Source organism: Anomaloglossus baeobatrachus, chromosome 9 (genome assembly GCF_048569485.1).
Source record: "Anomaloglossus baeobatrachus isolate aAnoBae1 chromosome 9, aAnoBae1.hap1, whole genome shotgun sequence".
In the NCBI taxonomy this organism is placed as follows: Eukaryota; Metazoa; Chordata; class Amphibia; order Anura; family Aromobatidae; genus Anomaloglossus; species Anomaloglossus baeobatrachus.
In genome coordinates, this window is record NC_134361.1 from 186,544,385 (window position 1) to 186,561,640 (window position 17,256).

At 44.1% G+C, this 17,256-nt stretch overlaps 1 protein-coding gene across 4 annotated transcripts in view; it reads right to left on the reverse strand.

Annotated features, from left to right (window-relative positions):
• The window catches only part of DENND1A (DENN domain containing 1A), a 924,202-nt gene that overhangs the window by 137,704 nt on the left and 769,242 nt on the right, over positions 1–17,256 (reverse strand). For all 4 annotated transcript variants that reach the window (XM_075324120.1, XM_075324118.1, XM_075324119.1 and 1 more), the window contains exons 14-16: positions 1,161–1,262; positions 996–1,083; positions 712–752 (exon numbers count right to left, since the gene is read on the reverse strand). In XM_075324120.1, coding sequence (XP_075180235.1) covers positions 712–752; positions 996–1,083; positions 1,161–1,262 — 231 coding nt within the window. The remainder of the gene's footprint in view (positions 1–711; positions 753–995; positions 1,084–1,160; positions 1,263–17,256) is intronic.

The following is a 17,256-nucleotide window of genomic DNA, read 5'->3' on the forward strand; positions in this document are numbered from 1 at the left end:
TCGTAGCGTGTAAAGCCCCCTTAAAGCCCTGTTACAATGCAACGACGTAACTAATGATATATCGCTGGGGTGACGGATTCCGTGACGCACATCCGGCATCGTTAGCGACGTTGTTGCGTGTGACACGCACGAACGACCGTTAACGATGGAAAATACTTACCAAATCGTCCATCGTTGACACGTTGTTCATTTTCATAAAATCATTGATTGTAGAGGACGCAGGTTGTTCGTCGTTCCTGCGGCAGCACACATCGCTACGTATGACACCTCGGGAACGAAGAACTACAGCTTACCTGCGGCCGCCGGCAATGAGGAAGGAAGGAGGTGGGCGGGATGTTACATCCGCTCATCTCCGCTCCTCCGCTTCTATTGGACGGCTGCCGTGTGACATCGCTGTGACGCCGCACGAACCGCCCCCTTAGAAAGGAGGCGGTTCGCCGGCAACAGTGACATCGCAGGGCAGGTAAGAACGTGTGACGGCTCCTAACTATTTTGTGTGTCACGGGCAGCGATTTGCCCGTGACGCACAAACGACGGGGTCGGGTGCTTTCACCAGTGATATCGCTGCGTGTAACACCCCCTTTAGTCTCTTTTTGTAAGTGCAATCATGTGCTCTCAAAACTTCTCTAAAAAGAAAACAAAAGAAAAAACTAGAGATAGTATATATCACAAAATATATTGGGCCACAAAATCATGGCGTTGCATACTTACTTTTACTGTTGACAGCCACTGATGGTAGAGCTTGTCACTACCTGGAAGAATGGAAAATATAACATTGTAAATAGCTATAAAAACACAGTAAACATCAACACAGGATATAAAATAATCATAATGAGGTTAAAAAACGATTCCATAAAAGATGAAAATGAGTTAAATAAAAGATAACCGGACTAGATATGTATCATTTTAGGATGCTGTCCACACAGTGCCATTTTTGGAAGGACCGGGGGCTACTTCTAAGATGTATTCTACCCGTCTGCACTGACATTCTGTACCTGCATATTCGCCCATATTTATCTCTTCTTCAAAGACATCACTGAATCCATTCCCAGTGTTCAGCAAGTCAAGACGCCCATCTATGAACTAGAAGAGAAAGAGATTAAATGGGGCTATTATAAGTACGGGTGCGATTGTGCCAGAGGTTATCGCCAATCTCGTACCTGCTTAAATAGCTGGAGCTGAATTGCATTCTGAAGGAACGGCCTCATCCCGCTGGAACGATGGGACACAAATGTTTCTTCACAAAAGGTAATTGGCTCCTCCTGTCGGGGGAACACAGACAATGGGCATCAAGTGGAAGAAAAAGTTTCGAGAGGGCAAAATGTGTCAAAGAGTAGAGTACGCCGCTCTACAAGCATCCATCTGCCGTATTCAGAACCAGGGTAAATTTGACATTTAATTCCTTTTACGCGATGAGATTTCATGGCGTAATTCTTGCTCAGGAACATCGTAAGGTTAAAAAAAAAAAATCAGTTCTACTTATTTTTGTGCAAAGTGGACGAAAGGCAAAACCCGCATGAGACGGAGGAGAGTTTTCACGATTTTAATTAATTAAATAAAAAAATATTTTCACAGTAATTGTGGCTATTAGATTAGATTCCTGGATTATCAACCAATCTACAGTAATTATATCTCAATGTAACAGTGTTCACTACATATGACCGCTGCAGCCAATCAGTGATAACAACGTAGAAGCCAAGAGACAGTTGGCTGCAGCGGTCGCTTTTTGTTGCCAGTGATGTCACCACTGCAGCGGCGAGGAGGCAATGCAGTGATAGGGACTTACACAGATAATGCTTATTTTTACCCCATTACCCACCTTTGTCCCAATCTTATACTGTCTGGAGAAAACCCTTTAGGGTTTAGGGGGAACCTGACAGCTGACATGCTGACTATAATCCACATGCAGTGTGTATCAGGGGCGGGCTGTACGATGTCAGCTAGGATATATTAAAAGCTACCAGGGACAAAGCCGCGCTGGACACTAGTCAGACAGGCGGCTCCCCGATGCCTTCTTCCCGCCTGCTGCTCTGGAGTGACATATCTCACGCTATACGCGCACACGATGAGGTTGACTGCGCGCGATGCTGGGCTCAGAGACGCAGTGATGCACATACCCCTCCAATCTATCCAAAACTCTGCTACCCGATTAATCCACCTATTCTCCCGCTATTCCCCAGCCTCTCCTCTCTGCCAATCCCTTCACTGTCTTCCTATTGCCCAAAAAAGTCAGTTGAAAATCCTAACCATGAAAAACAAAGCCATCCACAACCTGTCTCACCCATACATGTGTGACCTAGTCTTCCGGTACTTACCTGCACGCAACCTCAGATCCTCATAAGATCACATTCTCTACTCCTCTCTTATCTCATCTTCCCACAATTGCATACAAGATTTCTCCCGTGCCTCCCCCATACTCTGGAACGCTCTACCCCAACATATCAGACTCACACCTACCGTGGAAACCTTCATAAGGAACCTGAAGACCCATCTCTTCTGACAAGCCTACAACAACCCTCAGTCCAGTATACGACTTTTATTGCGACACCTGCCATAGTGTGCTAGGTGTTGTTGCAACCGTGAAAAGCAAATCGCAAAAAGTCCAACCCTCTGGGTCGCAATGTGCTGTGATGTAGTGTTGTGGCCAAAGTCGCCGTGTAGTCCCAGCCTAAGGGCCCCCAGACAAAGCTCTAAACCATAATGGCGAAACCATTTTATTTATTGCTCTGGGCTTCACAATAAATGTCACATAAATTATAACTGTGTACACATTCGTGCTTAGTGTACTTTTTAACGATTCGAGTCATTTTCCATTGAAAACAAAACACATAAAATTGCCCAAAAGCTGCAGATGAGTCCGCAGCCGGAGTTCTGCACTCCTATACTGATTATATTCTGATCCACATCCTTCTTTCCCAATATATTTCTTTTTTCAGATTTGCCCACGAAGTTTTCATAATTATTTCACAAGATCGCTCACATACAAAGGATAAATGTCAGATTTCAGCACAACAGTCACATCACTAATATTACTCCAAGGTCTTTAGTTTTTTTGTATGCTAATTTATTTTTTTCGCAAAACAAACTGCCAACATTCAGCCCTACTTGTGCTACACTTATAAATTTTTTATGAATGCTATTTCTTCTCATTCTGTGATACACTTTATACTGGCGAGACATCGCTATTGACAAAACTGATGTGAAAATGTCTGCATACATTATAATAATTTACTAGTTTACTTATTCATCCGGTGGGGGGTACATCGAGAAAGGCCACGGATATTCTTTACCTGCTGAACAGCGTTGCCTCCGTTCTGAGAACGTATCTGATCGCTTCACAAGTAATGTGTGTTTTAAATAGACACCTGCATTAGACCTGATTTTGTCAGTGCTACAAAGTATTAGAAGAGAAGATCTGCATGGTAGATGTTCTCAAAGCCGAATAATGGCTCACTGAAGATCCCATCAACGCCTATGTCTAGCGGGTAAAATAAAAGCAAGGCGGGAACGCTCACTACATTTATGTTATATATTTTGCCAATTAAAATGGAAATTATTCACGGGTTGGAGCCAGTGACGTGCCTGGGGATGAAGGCCCTGAAAAGTTGGGTCCTTCTAATGTTGGTCAACATGGTCTAACCTCTTACTATCTAGGAAAGGAAGACTTACTGCTTGTTTGCCCTCTTTTTGTTTTCAAGATCCAAGGAGTTATCCAGAAATATTATATTTATATTTTTTCTTTACTTTGGACCTACCTGTTCTACCCAGCGCCAACTCAGAGCAGTCATGGACTGCTCTTGCTGGTGATTGTGCTGCTTCACATCTTCTTCCGGCTGCTCGGTTGACGGAGCATGACTGCCAACGTCATGATGATTGTCAGCCATCTCTCCAGTTTGGAGGATTCCAGTTCGTCCTCCACATTATGTCGGTGGTAATGTCCCATCAACAGAGTGTAACGGAAGAGAAGTTGCTTCTCGGTAAACTTGACATCAACGAAGCAGCTCTTCTTCTCCGAGGTTGTTTGGTTGATGGGGCATGACTGCCAACGTCATGCTGACTGACATCGTCTAACCTCTTACTATCTAGGAAAGGAAGACTTACTGCTTGTTTGCCCTCTTTTTGTTTTCAAGATCCAAGAAGTTATCCAGAAATATTATATTTATATTTTTTCTTTACTTTGGACCTACCTGGTCTACCCAGCGCCAGCTCAGAGCAGTCACGGACTGCGCTTGCTGGTGATTGTGCTGCTTTACATCTTCTTCCAGCTGCTCGGTTGACGGGGCATGACTGCCAACGTCATGATGATTGTCAGCCATCTCTCCAGTTTGAGGGGGGTCCGGTTCGTACTCCACATTATGTCGGTGGTAATGTCCCATCAACAGAGTGGAACGGAAGAGAAGTTGCTTCTCGGTAAACTTGACATCAACAAATCAGCTCTTCTTCTCCCAGGTTGCTTGGTTGACGGGGCGTGACTGCTGACATCATAATTATCGACTGCCATCTCCCCACACTTTTGGGGTTCCAACTGGTAATCCACATTATGTCGGTGGTAATGTCCCATCAACAGAGCGGAATGGAAAAGAAGTTGCTTCTCGGTAAACTTGAGATCAACGAAGCAGCTCTTCTTCTCCCAGGTTGCTTGGTTGACGGGGTGTGACTGCTGACGTCATGCTGACTGATAGACGTGTCACCACAGTTTGGAGCGGTTGAAGTGGTAATCAGCATCATGTCGGTGATAATGTCCCATTAATGTCCCATTAACAGAGCATATCGGAAGAGAAGATGCTGCTTTGTAAACTTGACATCAACGAAGCAGCTCTTCTTCTCTGGGGTTGCTTGGTTGACGGGGGCGTGACTGCCGACGTCATGCTGATTATCAGTCGGGACCCCCCCTCCCAACTGCGGGGACACGATTGTTAATCAGCATTATGTCAGCAGTACTGTCCCATCATCAACAGCTCAGTAAACTTGACATCAGTGGAAGATGCAGAATTGCCGGCAGAAGCGGTCTATGACCATTCTGTGCCAACAGAGATCTGAACGGGGCAGAACAGGCAGGTTGTTAGCAAATACGTGCCTGTTAGTTTTTAGGCCCATAGTTAAGAAATAAAATAGTCCCGGACAAACCATTTTAAGGAGTTATATGTTATCTCCCATAAACAGAATAGGGAGTATAACCACAAGAATACTAGGTGGCCGATTTCTGGGACTCCCAATGACTTGGCAAAGCTTTGTCAAATAAGAAGAGGTGTCAAGCAGGTATACCTCCACCCCATTCATTATTCAATTGCCAGAGCACTATACACGGCTAACTTGGATATCTTCTAGCAGTCCCATAGATATCAATACAGCAGAGGTGTCCACATGCTTGCCTATGCTGTGCTTGGAAGGGGATCTGAGGAATCCCGTTTTCGAGTTCAGGAATAAGAAGTGATCTATATTTCTAGACAACAATGTAAGAACTGTGATGTAACTTTTCGAACACCATTTACATCAAGCCAGTGATGACGGCTGATCGTGGGGGGGTGCTGATCCCCACTGATCTTATATTGATAGAACAATAAATTCCAGTATCCAGATCCTTGCCTTATAAAAATCAGTCTTCTTTATTGTATCATATGAAAAGTTCAGTAATCTTCATACTAGACTAATTAAATTAGCAAACTTGTTTCAGACCTTAGTCATTGCATATAATATAGTGCACATATGCCACAGAACCTTACCCACAAAATACATGAAAAAATTCATCCCATCACAACATGAACCTCATTAATCCCTTGTAAAAACCTGACCTGATATAGATGAGCTATTTTAAGTAGTGCACAAATCTTTTCAGACTTATGTCTTGTGGAAATGTATCATCTTCACCACCTTTACAAAAGGGATGTAGCTAACCTGAACTAGCCCATGTCTTCCCTTTTTTAAACCTAATCCAGAAAAATATAAATTTCTTTATTCCAGGATGGCAATACTTGTAGGATCGGTTGGGTCACTGGTCCTTGCGGGGTGTATAGCGCTTGCTCAGGAGCTGAGCTGCTTCATACGCAGAAGATGCCAGCATCAACTAGTAAGAGCAGGGTCAGGCGCTTGCTCGAATTGCTACCATTAACCATATAATTGTCACTGTCAATTACTGGCGGCAGCACTTAAATGACGCGATTGCCAGTATGCTTGTGCACCAGCTGCTATCGGTCTTCCTGTGATGAAATTGCAGAAGCCGATAGGTTACCATAGCAGTCTAGGACCTGCTGAAGGTCCTTGTAGTTGCCATCTAAGTTAAGCCTGAGGTTAAGGTGGTTGTCCAATACTCGGACAACCCCTTTGTAAGTGTGCTTGCCCCCAGTAACATAACACTTATACTCACCTCCTGTGACAGCACTCACTCTCCTGGGGCTCACAAGAGGTTGTTCCATCACCTGAGCCATGAGCCCAATCATTCTCCTCGCCTTTAGATGTATCAAAAATCAATAGGAAATGAGTGGCTAGCTCCGACTCCTTCTTGATGTTTAATTCATCTGAAGGTGGAGACAGTGAAGCCAGCACTGATTGGGCTCATGCCTTGTGTGACACAATAAAGCCGGCACTGATTTGGCTCATGGCTCGCGTGAGATAGTGAAGCCGGCACTGATTGGGCTCATGGCTCGTGTGACACAGTGAAGCCGGCACTGATTGGGCATAGGGCTCGCGTGAAACACTGAAGCCGACACTGATTGGGCTAATGGCTCGCATGACCCAGTGAAGCCAGCAGTGATTGGGCTCATTGCTTGTGTGAGACAGTGAAGCCAGCACTGATTGGGCTCATGGCTCGCGTGTGACAGGGAAGCCGGCACTGATTGGGCTCATGTGACACAGTGAAGCCAGCACTGATTGGGCTCATGGCTCATGTGATACAGTGAAGCCGTCACTGATTGGGCTCATGGCTCGCGTGATGTAACAACCACCTGTGAGCACCTGGACCGTGAGAGCCAGCACCGTGGAACCGCGCCAACACCGAAGATGAGAATAAGTGCTTTTATTTTAACGAGAGCAAACACTAAGATTGAAAAGTGGTTGTCCAAGTAGTGAACAACCCCTTTAACACTAGAACTACTGAGGTAGTCATTTTGACTACTTTGCACCATGTATTTCTATATAGGTGTCACGAGTCCAGTAGTTCTAGTGTTAAGCTTCATAGAAGAACAGCAATTACTTTATAAACTGCAATAGATTAGTACTGCAGTATAGAATATAAGCGATCAAATTATGTTCACGTCTCCTTAGGGAGGGGATGGGGGGACAAAAAAAACAAAGGAAAAATTAAAAAAAAAGAGGCCACCAATAACTATCCTATAGATGGTGATTGGCGAGAAAACGCTTCCAATTGCCAGACATACTAGACAAGAAAAGTTCCCTTCCCCGCGATCAATACAACGACTCATTATTTTACCCTATAATAACCATACCTCGCTATAATCAAAAATATAAATTATACGGCTCTTAACCGTAAAGACAGAGCGATAAATTAACCGAAAATTGGTGCAAATCCTCAGCTGAGAGATTTGTGACAATAGTTATTTTTACGAACTTCCAAGACTAAGTGAAATGCAAAGCAAGTATTAAAAACTCTAGAAATAGGGAGCTTTCCAGCAATTTTTACTATTCTCTTTTTTTTTTTTACCCACCGCTCATAACGAACCTTTATGTTCTATATCCACAGGGGTAATATATTGTGTGTTATTTAGTTTATATTTCTGAGCCGTATTTGATGATCTCATTAGTTCTAGCATATATTTCTGGGCTTTCCAGATTCTAGCTAATGTAAGGTGAAGGGTTTTTTTAAACCTCCTTTGGATTGTTTTATTGGAGCTCGTTAAAAAGTTGTTACAGCTTCCTGATGTTTTCGAGAATCTGTATAGCGCTCAAAATGAAAGGCCCGTACGGCAACTTATTTCAGACACAGCGGGGAAAACGATAGCACGCTCTGGCTGGATGGGAGCGGAACGCAAATTAGCGAGAAGGAAGAAGGCATGAGACATCGATATTGTGAGATTAAATTGATTGGTTTTGTAAGAGCAAAAATATCAACAAAAGTTTTGTTGTTTTTTTTTTTTTTCAGCTGGGAAAAAAATCCATTGTCTGAAAATTGCAGCAAGGAATTTGGAAGCTAAAATCGGTATCAGAGGCGACGCAGGAAGATTCGGGGAGAAAATGCTGCGCTGCGTTATTAAGTGCCTACCTGCAAAAGCACGAAGTCAAGCTTCCTAGGTGCTGAGAAACCACATGTCCCAGCATGCCCATAACAGTTGGGGAGACAATGGATGTAGAGCATTGTTCTACACAATGTCCATCTTGCACTCATTCTCTTAAATTTCCTCTATATTCTGGTTGACGTCAGTAGATATATCGATGTCAGTAATGAAAGCATTGACAGTACAGACCGTCTAGGTCTACATGAGGTCTTTCATGATCGGCAGCTAATCAAATATCTTGTCCATGTGTAACAATTTATTATATAAACTTATATTTGTTCTATTGTAAATTATATAAAATTTTATTGTACTATGCTTAGTGCCCATCTATCTGCTATCTCTAACGATGCAACACTCGATTGGGTAGGGACAAATGGTGCCCACTTATCGATTACCTCTAGTGATGCAACACTCAGATGGGTAGGGCCAGATGGTGCCCATCTATCGATTATCTCTAATGATGAAATAGTCAAATGGGTAGGGTCAGATGGTGCCTACCTATTGATTATCTCTAATGAGGCAACACTAATTAGTAGGGCTAGATGGTGCCAACTTATTGATTATCTTTAGTGATTCAACACTCAAATGGGTAGGGCCAGATAGCGCCCACCTATCATCTCTAATGATGCAACAATCAGATGGGTAGGGCCTGATGGTGCCCGCCTATCAATTACCTCTACTGATGCAACACTCAGATGGGTAGGGCCAGATGGTACCCATCTATCGATTATCTCTAATGATGCAATAGTCAAATGGGTAGGGTCAGATGGTACCCATATATCGATTATCTCTAATGATGCAACACTCTAATGAGTAGGGCCAGATGGTGCCAACTTATTGATTATCTTTACTGATGCAACACTCAAATGGGTAGGGCCAGATGGCGCCCACCTATCATCTCTAATTATGCAACAATCAGATGGGTAGGGCCAGATGGTGCCCACCTATCGATTATCTCTAATGAGGAAACACTCAGATGGGTAAGGCCAGAAGATGCCCACTTATCGATTAGCTCTAATGATGGTAGGGCCAGATGGTGCTCACCATTTGACCATCTCTAATGATGCAACACTCAAATAGGTAGGGCCAGATAGTGCTAACCTATCGACCATCACTAATGATGCAACACTCAAAAAGGGGAAGGCCAGATGGTGCATCTGCAGTGCGGATAAAGCTCTGTCCCTTCGTTGTAAAAGATGATCATGTGGTGATTGGCCAATGCTGTGGGTGTACTTTTGGCTCTGCTATGTGGCTGTACCCTAAGTCAACTCTAGTGGCCCAGGAGTCTGAGAAGCAGTGCCAATTTTGTCAAGTTGGCATGATTATCAAGTTGGCTTCTCTTTGAGAAAGGACTTTATGATACAGAGGTCTCAAACATGCGCCCCTGTGGCTGTTATCTGCAGAACACCGGAGTTGCCGAAACATCCTCGGGACAGCAGAGAGCAGGCCAAAAGAGGAGAATGACAACACATCGGAGCACAGTTTGTCAAAAATGAAGGTGGTTCTTTCCAACGCTACTGGTAAGGGAATATCGAGAGGAGGATTTTCTTTTTTTAACCCCTTCCTGAAATCAGTCATACAAGTACAGAATAGCTGTGGAGGTGAATTCATGAAAGCCGTCATACAAGTACTGAGCGATGGAGGTGCCAGCTCAGTGAGCTGTATATCATAGCTGTCAACCAGCCGCAATGACCACAATTGGTATTAGCACCTATCATGAACATTTAAGCCTGTAAATACCGCTTTCAAAAGTGATTGTGGGTTACCCAAGCCAAGTAATAGCCTTCGAGTCATCCAGCAATCGTGGCAGAGTCTAAAAGGTGAATTTTCAGTGTAAAAATGCCAGATCCAATATCCTGCCGTACAGAAGTATTGCAGGATATTAGATCAGCAATCAAGAAATTTAAAGTAAACGTCTCATATAGGGAATAAGTAGAAAAAAAATAAAATGATGAAAAAATATGGAATAAAAAGCAATCAAAATGTCGTGCAGAAAAAAAATTGGTGTCACTGAAAAAGTCATCACCTGTCCAAGGAATTGAGCCTGTCAGCTTAATTTTTTTCTATTTGCAGCCCATTTACTCAGTTGAGATTGAGACCCCATAACTAATAAAACTAATTAAAGGGAATCTGTTAGATGATTTTTTTTTAGTACAATACTAATGAAATCTTTAAATAAGGCTTTAAGGAGACCTTTCAGGATCAGTAAGTTTTATTGCTCTACCTTGTCCTGTTATCTTGCTCTAAGCTTTGTAGAATTCAGTATCTTCTGCACACTAGTCAAGAGTAAATAAATACAATTTTCATATTCACTGCTCCCTCCACCCACCTCCCAGGGCATTATCACTGCTGAGAGGTGGGTAGGAGTATGGGTGGGGGCAGCAGTGCAAATTCAGTTTGGATTTACTATCACTGATGCCAGCACTGAGAGGTGGGGAGGGGGGATCAGAGCATATGCAGTTTATATTTACATACACTTCACTGGTTACCAAGTCACACTGAATACTATGGAGTTACAACAAAGTAACAGGATAATGTAGAGCAATAAAACATACTGATCCTGACAGGTCTCCATAAGGCTACTTTCACACATCCGGTTTGAGTAGTGCAGCTCAATCCGGCTGTGAAACCTATGCAACAGATGTGGCGAAAACACCGCATCCTTTGCATAAGTTTTTACATGCGGCCCGTCCGTTTTTTCTGGTTGCGGCACGCTACTGAGCATGCGCAGTGGAAGAAACCGCATGCGGCGGCCGGATGCGTTTTTTTCCGCATCGCGCCGCATTCGGCGTCCATAGGCATACATTGAAAAATGCGCCACAGCGGCCGGATGCGGCACGATGCGTTTTTTTTGCCGGAGCAAAAAACGTTGCAGGCAGCGTTCCATCCGGCCGCGGCATCGGCTAAATCTGCCGCATGCGGCAAAAACCGGAACGAACGCAAGCCCATGCGGCACAATACGGCACTATTGTAAGTCTATGCAAAACAAACCGCAACCGGCGGCAAAAAAACGGTTGCGTTTTTTCTGCAGAGCGCCGTATTGTGCCGCACAGCAAAAACCGGATGTGTGAAAGTAGCCTAAGGGCTACTTTGCACACACAGATAAATCTTTGGCAGATCTGTGGTTGCAGTGAAATTGTGGATATATTATTCCATTTGTACACAGCCACAAACCTGGCACTGATTGTCCACAATTTCACTGCAACCACAGATCTGCCGCAGATCTATCTCTGTGTGCAAAGTACCCCTAAGGCTAATTTCACACATCAGTTTTTGGCATCAGGCACAATCCGGCGTGTGCCTGATGCAACGGATCCGGTGCAGAATATGCAAAAACTGATGTACCTGATCCTTTTTTTTGACGGTTCCAATATACCTGAGCCATCAAAAAATGGATCCGGCGCATCCGTTTTTGCATCCTTTTTGTCTTTTTTTTTGCTGGATCCGTTTTTTTAAATACATTGGAGCATGCTCAGTTTACAAAAACGGATCCGGCGGCCGCAACCGTTTTTTTTACCGCATTACGCGGGATCCGGCGTCCATAGGCTTCCAATGTGAAACACGCCGTATCGCGCCGGATCCGGCGCAATGCATTTTTTTTTGTTAGACAAAAAAACGTTACAAGATACGTTCCCTCCGGTCGCCGCTATAGGCAATTATGACGGATCCGGCAAAAGCCGGATGCAACGCAAGGCCATCAGGCACAATCCGGCGCTAATACAAATCAATGGGGATAAAACGGATCCGGCACCGGATCCGTTTTACCCGTTTTTTCCGGATTGTGCCTGATGGAAAAAAACTGATGTGTGAAATTAGTCTAAGCCCTATTTAAAGATAACATTACTATTGTACTAGAAAATAATCTGACAGATTCCCTTTAAGGTGCTCATAGACCAGTGTTCCTTTAACCATCTGTGGTCCCAGATAAATTATTTGCCCTGTGCAGGAATCAGTGACTGGCACTGAGCAAAGAGATCTAGCAGTGATCTAGCTATAGGGTTCAATAGAATACAAACCCCCTTGCCACATCATGGTGTAGATCACTAGGTATGGATGATGGCTGCAGTGTGTCACTTGTAGGATCTTAACACCAACCATCTTCAGGATGCTCTGTGATGCATTGTATGCAAAGTCCACTCATTACACTGTCTGGCATTGTCCCAATTGTTATTGTGCAGATTTTTTTTTCTTTGATATGGAGTTAAATTAGGGATCTTTGTGAATAATTGTAGGTGGCTGAATTTTGGAGTCTGGAGTCTTTCCTAGAATCTGAATTCATTTTGGGTCTTGCATGGTCTCTTAATGTATTAAGAAGTCTAGGGTCATAGGTGTAACTGCTGGAAATGGATTTTTCCTTTTAAACCTTATGGTTTTTACATGGGATCATTAGAGCCAAGTGCTTTTTGACAAATTCAATAGACGTTCAGCTTGTTGATAATCCATCTCTAAACTAGAGGTTCTATCCACTAATTTGATATCGATCACCTATACGTAAAGCACCACTCTAGTGATTTTTTTTCCCCATATTCACCAGTCTCCACCTTCTCCAGTTTCAGCAGTGCTCCGTTCCCTTACAGCACAAATTGACAGTGTGACGCTCCTGCGGCTTCAGTCACCACAGGGTACTGCACATCACTTAAGATGCGGTATTCATCTCGGGTAAGGAGGGGTTAATCACTGGTGTTTCCACAATTCCACCTTACATACAGTTTAGGTGCTTTCCCACTGGAGACTGGACTAGAGTAGGCTGGGGGTGGCCATCACGAAGCATGGGACTTTCCCGGTCACTAGGACAACCACCTGGGGGGCGGGCACCACTTGGGGTAGAAGTAGAAGCAACCTTTACACAATCTCAGTCTAGTCGGGACCTCAGTTCTGGCGACACGACACCACTTTCTTCTCTCTTTTCTTCACGGGGCCTGAGGCTTGGAGCGGGAAGCTCAGCCCAGGTTCCTCACTTCTGATGGGGCATCCCTTAGGAAAGGACACTTTCAGGCACCGGTGGCTACCTCTAACTTACCCGGGATTGGCTGGAGTGAGTAAAGACCTGGAACCGCAACTACTGTCTCCATCCCCTTCATTGCCATCACCCCGTGCTTCGGCGCCCATGGCCACTACTACCTCCATCATCCTCCCTGGGGCCTAGCTTCACCTGCGGGAAGTTGAACTATCCCAGCTGCAACATCACACACCCCAGAGGACAGCTACCACAGCGGCGGCTAATCCCTGACCGCATACCGCAGGTGGCGTCACAAGACGACTCCCAACAACCTCCACCACCCATCCTCATCCCTTTTATTGTACACCCCGGGGCCACGAAACCGGGCAGGGCCACCGGTGACATCCCGGACCCGATATCATCGGCCCGGCGACGAGTAACGTTTAACCCCTGCCCCGGGGGTGTTACAAAAGCATTTGTGAACTGCAGTGGTTGTTCTGCAGAGCATATGAAACTTTTATGACTATTCTCAATGAAAGTCTATGTAACTAAGGACCAGACTAGAGAGACTCGCTGTGACTCTTATAAACTTACAATGATAGAGTAACCTCCACTCCACATAGCGATCTGTAAGGGTAATGATGCATTGACGTGATGCTGTGACACTGTGGCACCATTGATAGTAGGACAAAACAGCAATCATTAAGTTTGCTACTACCTTCATAACACACTTATAAGAAAAAGGGTAACAATGTTTTGAACTTTTTGACTTTCAGGCTCCATATCTCACCATCCACTACAGAGTCATACATGAGAGGACCTTCATTTTATAGACAATCCTCTTGGCTATCACATAGATAAACTTGACTTTGAACTATTTAGCATATGATCAGTTATGCAGATTCTTGTCATGTCACTGCATTGTTAAGGTTTTGCTCCTAAAAATCTACATTTTATTATTTTGTTAGCATTTCTTAAATCCACCTTTGGCTTAAAACACAGCCTGAATCCTTTTAGTCATGCTCTCGATCAGATTCAAGCATGTCTCGACTGAAATCTGGTCCCAGGTCTCTTCTACACGTTCCCAATGTTGGTAGATACTGGTCGCCTCACTTGGGTATGTACACAGATTTTTCTTCAACTTTACCCACAAGTGTTTGATTGAGTTGAGGTCTGGGGACTGTGGGGCCAATGCAGCCCCTCTACTTCATGGTCATTGAACCATGGTCAATCTCGAACATCACAGTCTCTTCAATTTTTCGATCCATTAGCCCCTTTTTCCATCCATTAGCCACTTTTTCCCTTATTTCTTTCAGACTCATGTGCACACAACAGAGCCTAGTCTATTGACTTTTATCTTATCGCTCCAAATCACCAATCTTCTACTATCCACATTTCGTACTTTTTTTGCAAACTGGAGCTGACACTTCCTATGACAATATTGACGTTGACGTTCTTGACCTTTTTTGGGCCCTCCATTCCAGACTTCTGTAACGTGCATCGCTCGGTGATTGCATGGACGTGTGTAATCTCACTATTACGAAGCATACAAGCCGCCTCAACATGTTTGTTGCACCAAAACTGATAGACCATGAGATGAGCCGACTCGTAGACTCTGATATTTTACCTGAACGTCTACCTCTTGGCTTTTGCATGGATAGATGGACTTCACTTCGTATTCTTTCAACTGTCATGGCGCTCACATGATGAGGTTCGCCAATTCTCTTGACCGAGAGACCGTTATCGATGAGCTGGATGATGTGGTTTCTTTGGCTCCCATTCAATTGAGCTAAAAATAGTGGACAATCCCTTTAATGGAAACAAGTCATCTGATTCTTGCTGCCTGAACCACGGGCAATAGAGTAAAGCTGCATATCTTTTAGCAGACCAATCCGAGATCAGTCTCCGGCATTTTCTCCCTGCCCCGCTAACATGGTAGGTCTATCCCTTTGTGCATAAAAAAAGACCTGTGAGTCAAAAGGATTGGGGCGCGGAGAAGCCGCCGAGGACCGATCTCGCACTATTCCAGTCTGTCCATTCCTATGTTAGTCTGTAATAATGAAACGATGCAGAATCTTTCACCAACAGATGTTGGCACAATGGTGGAGAGAATAAATTTGTAGTAAAAGATACTAGCCGCAGGGGAGCAATTTAGACTACTAATAAAAAGCAGGTCTAATGAAAGTTTAGAGAGATGCAGAATTGCGAGAGGTAAATCAGAACGAGGAACGTGGAGCTGGAAGCCAAAACAAACTGCTGTAAAATGTCTCTAAAGATGAGTGAAAGCATTTGCGAGCCCACACATTCGCAGCGCTGCTTGCCGAGGACTCGGTCGTAAGGTGAATGCTTACAAGAGGGAGAGGTTAACCAAATCAAAAAGAGACAGAAACCGGTTTCTGCAGACGAGCTAGACCCCTCCGCAGGGGGAAGGAGCACTACGGCCAGTCACATCCAAAATGATTGCTACATGTTCTGAACTTACTGTACAATCACACATCATCTGCTGGGATAAAGGGACAAATGTCACAAACTGCAAAATGTGCCATAAACAGTATAAGAACCAAAAGGTTGATGCGTTTATACTGTCCATTTATACACGGAAATAGTAGGCAGCATTACTAATGCTAGTCTATTGCCCAGTAGTATCTACATTGACGTGCAGGACTAATTATGTGCAAGGTTCTATCTACAGGAGATAATTGGATTGAGATGGGCCTACCGGGGAATTCCCCGCTTCACCTGTGGGCCAGTCCAAACCTAGCCATAAATGTATTTAATCCAAATACCCTTTAAAGGGAATCTGTCACAAGGTTTTTGCTACCTAATCTGAGAACAGCATAAAGTAGAGACAGAGATCCTGATTCCAGTGATATGCCACTTACTGGGGTGCTTGGTGTAGTGTTTATAAAATCCTTATTTTAATCAGCAGGTGATTTTAACTAGATGACTAGTAAACCTATTGCCAGGTAGTCCAACCACGCCCCCACCACTGATTGGCAGCTTTCTGTCTATTGTGTACACAGCTACCAATCAGTGGTGAGGGCGGAGTTATACAGAGCTCAGCATTCAGAGAACTGGTAAATCTTCAGCAGAGAAAACAGTTTTTAATCAAAACTACAACAAGCAGCTCAATTAGTGAGACACATCATTGGAATCACAATCTCTGCCCTTACATTATGCTGCTCTCAGATGGGGAAGCAAAAACCTGGTAACAGATTCCCTTTAAGAACATTTTTGCAATATAGCAGGTCATAATTTTTTACATTCTGATAAAGCAAAAAGAATTGCATGAAGACATTAAACTTTACAATTAGAGATATTAGGAGACTCGTCGTTTTAATGGAAATATAGAGAACTATCACCAGGTTTACCTGTCTCATCTAAAAGCAGCATACAGTAGCATGGAGGACTCCAGCGCTTGTCACTTACTGAGCTTTTTACTGTAGTTTTGATAAGACTGATTGATCTGCTGCAGTTATGCTAGTATTCTCAGTGATGAGCTCCTGCTATGGAAGCAGAAGGAAAACAAGGCTGATCTGAGCAGAGGAGGCAGTGGGCGGAAATCAGAGGGAGATTATCCATAAGAAACGTATAGTCATTTTTCAGGTCCAGGCTGGATAGTCGCTTTAAAGCGGTGGTCCATTACTAGGACAATCCCTTCTGATGACACTTTTTCCCCCCAGTTAAAGTAAAATACCCTGCACTCACCTCCTGTTCTGGTGCTGTTCCAGCGCTCTCAGTAACAGCGGTTCGGGGGTCACATGCCATTAGGATGTCATGCGAGACCTGCGTCCACTCACCGCTGGCTTCTCTCTCCATGCCTTTGGATCAACAAGAAGTGACATTGCCGCTAACACTTCCTGTTGATTGTTCATTTGATCCGAAGGTGTGGCTGCAACTCATTCCCTGTTCATTGCTCATTTGGTCAGAAGGTGTGGCTGCAACTCATTCCCTGTTCATTGCTCATTTGGTCAGAAGGTGTGGCTGCAACTCACTCCCTGTTCATTGCTCATTTGGTCAGAAGGTGTGGCTGCAACTCACTCCCTGTTCATTGCTCATTTGGTCTGAAGGGGTGGCTGCAACTCACTC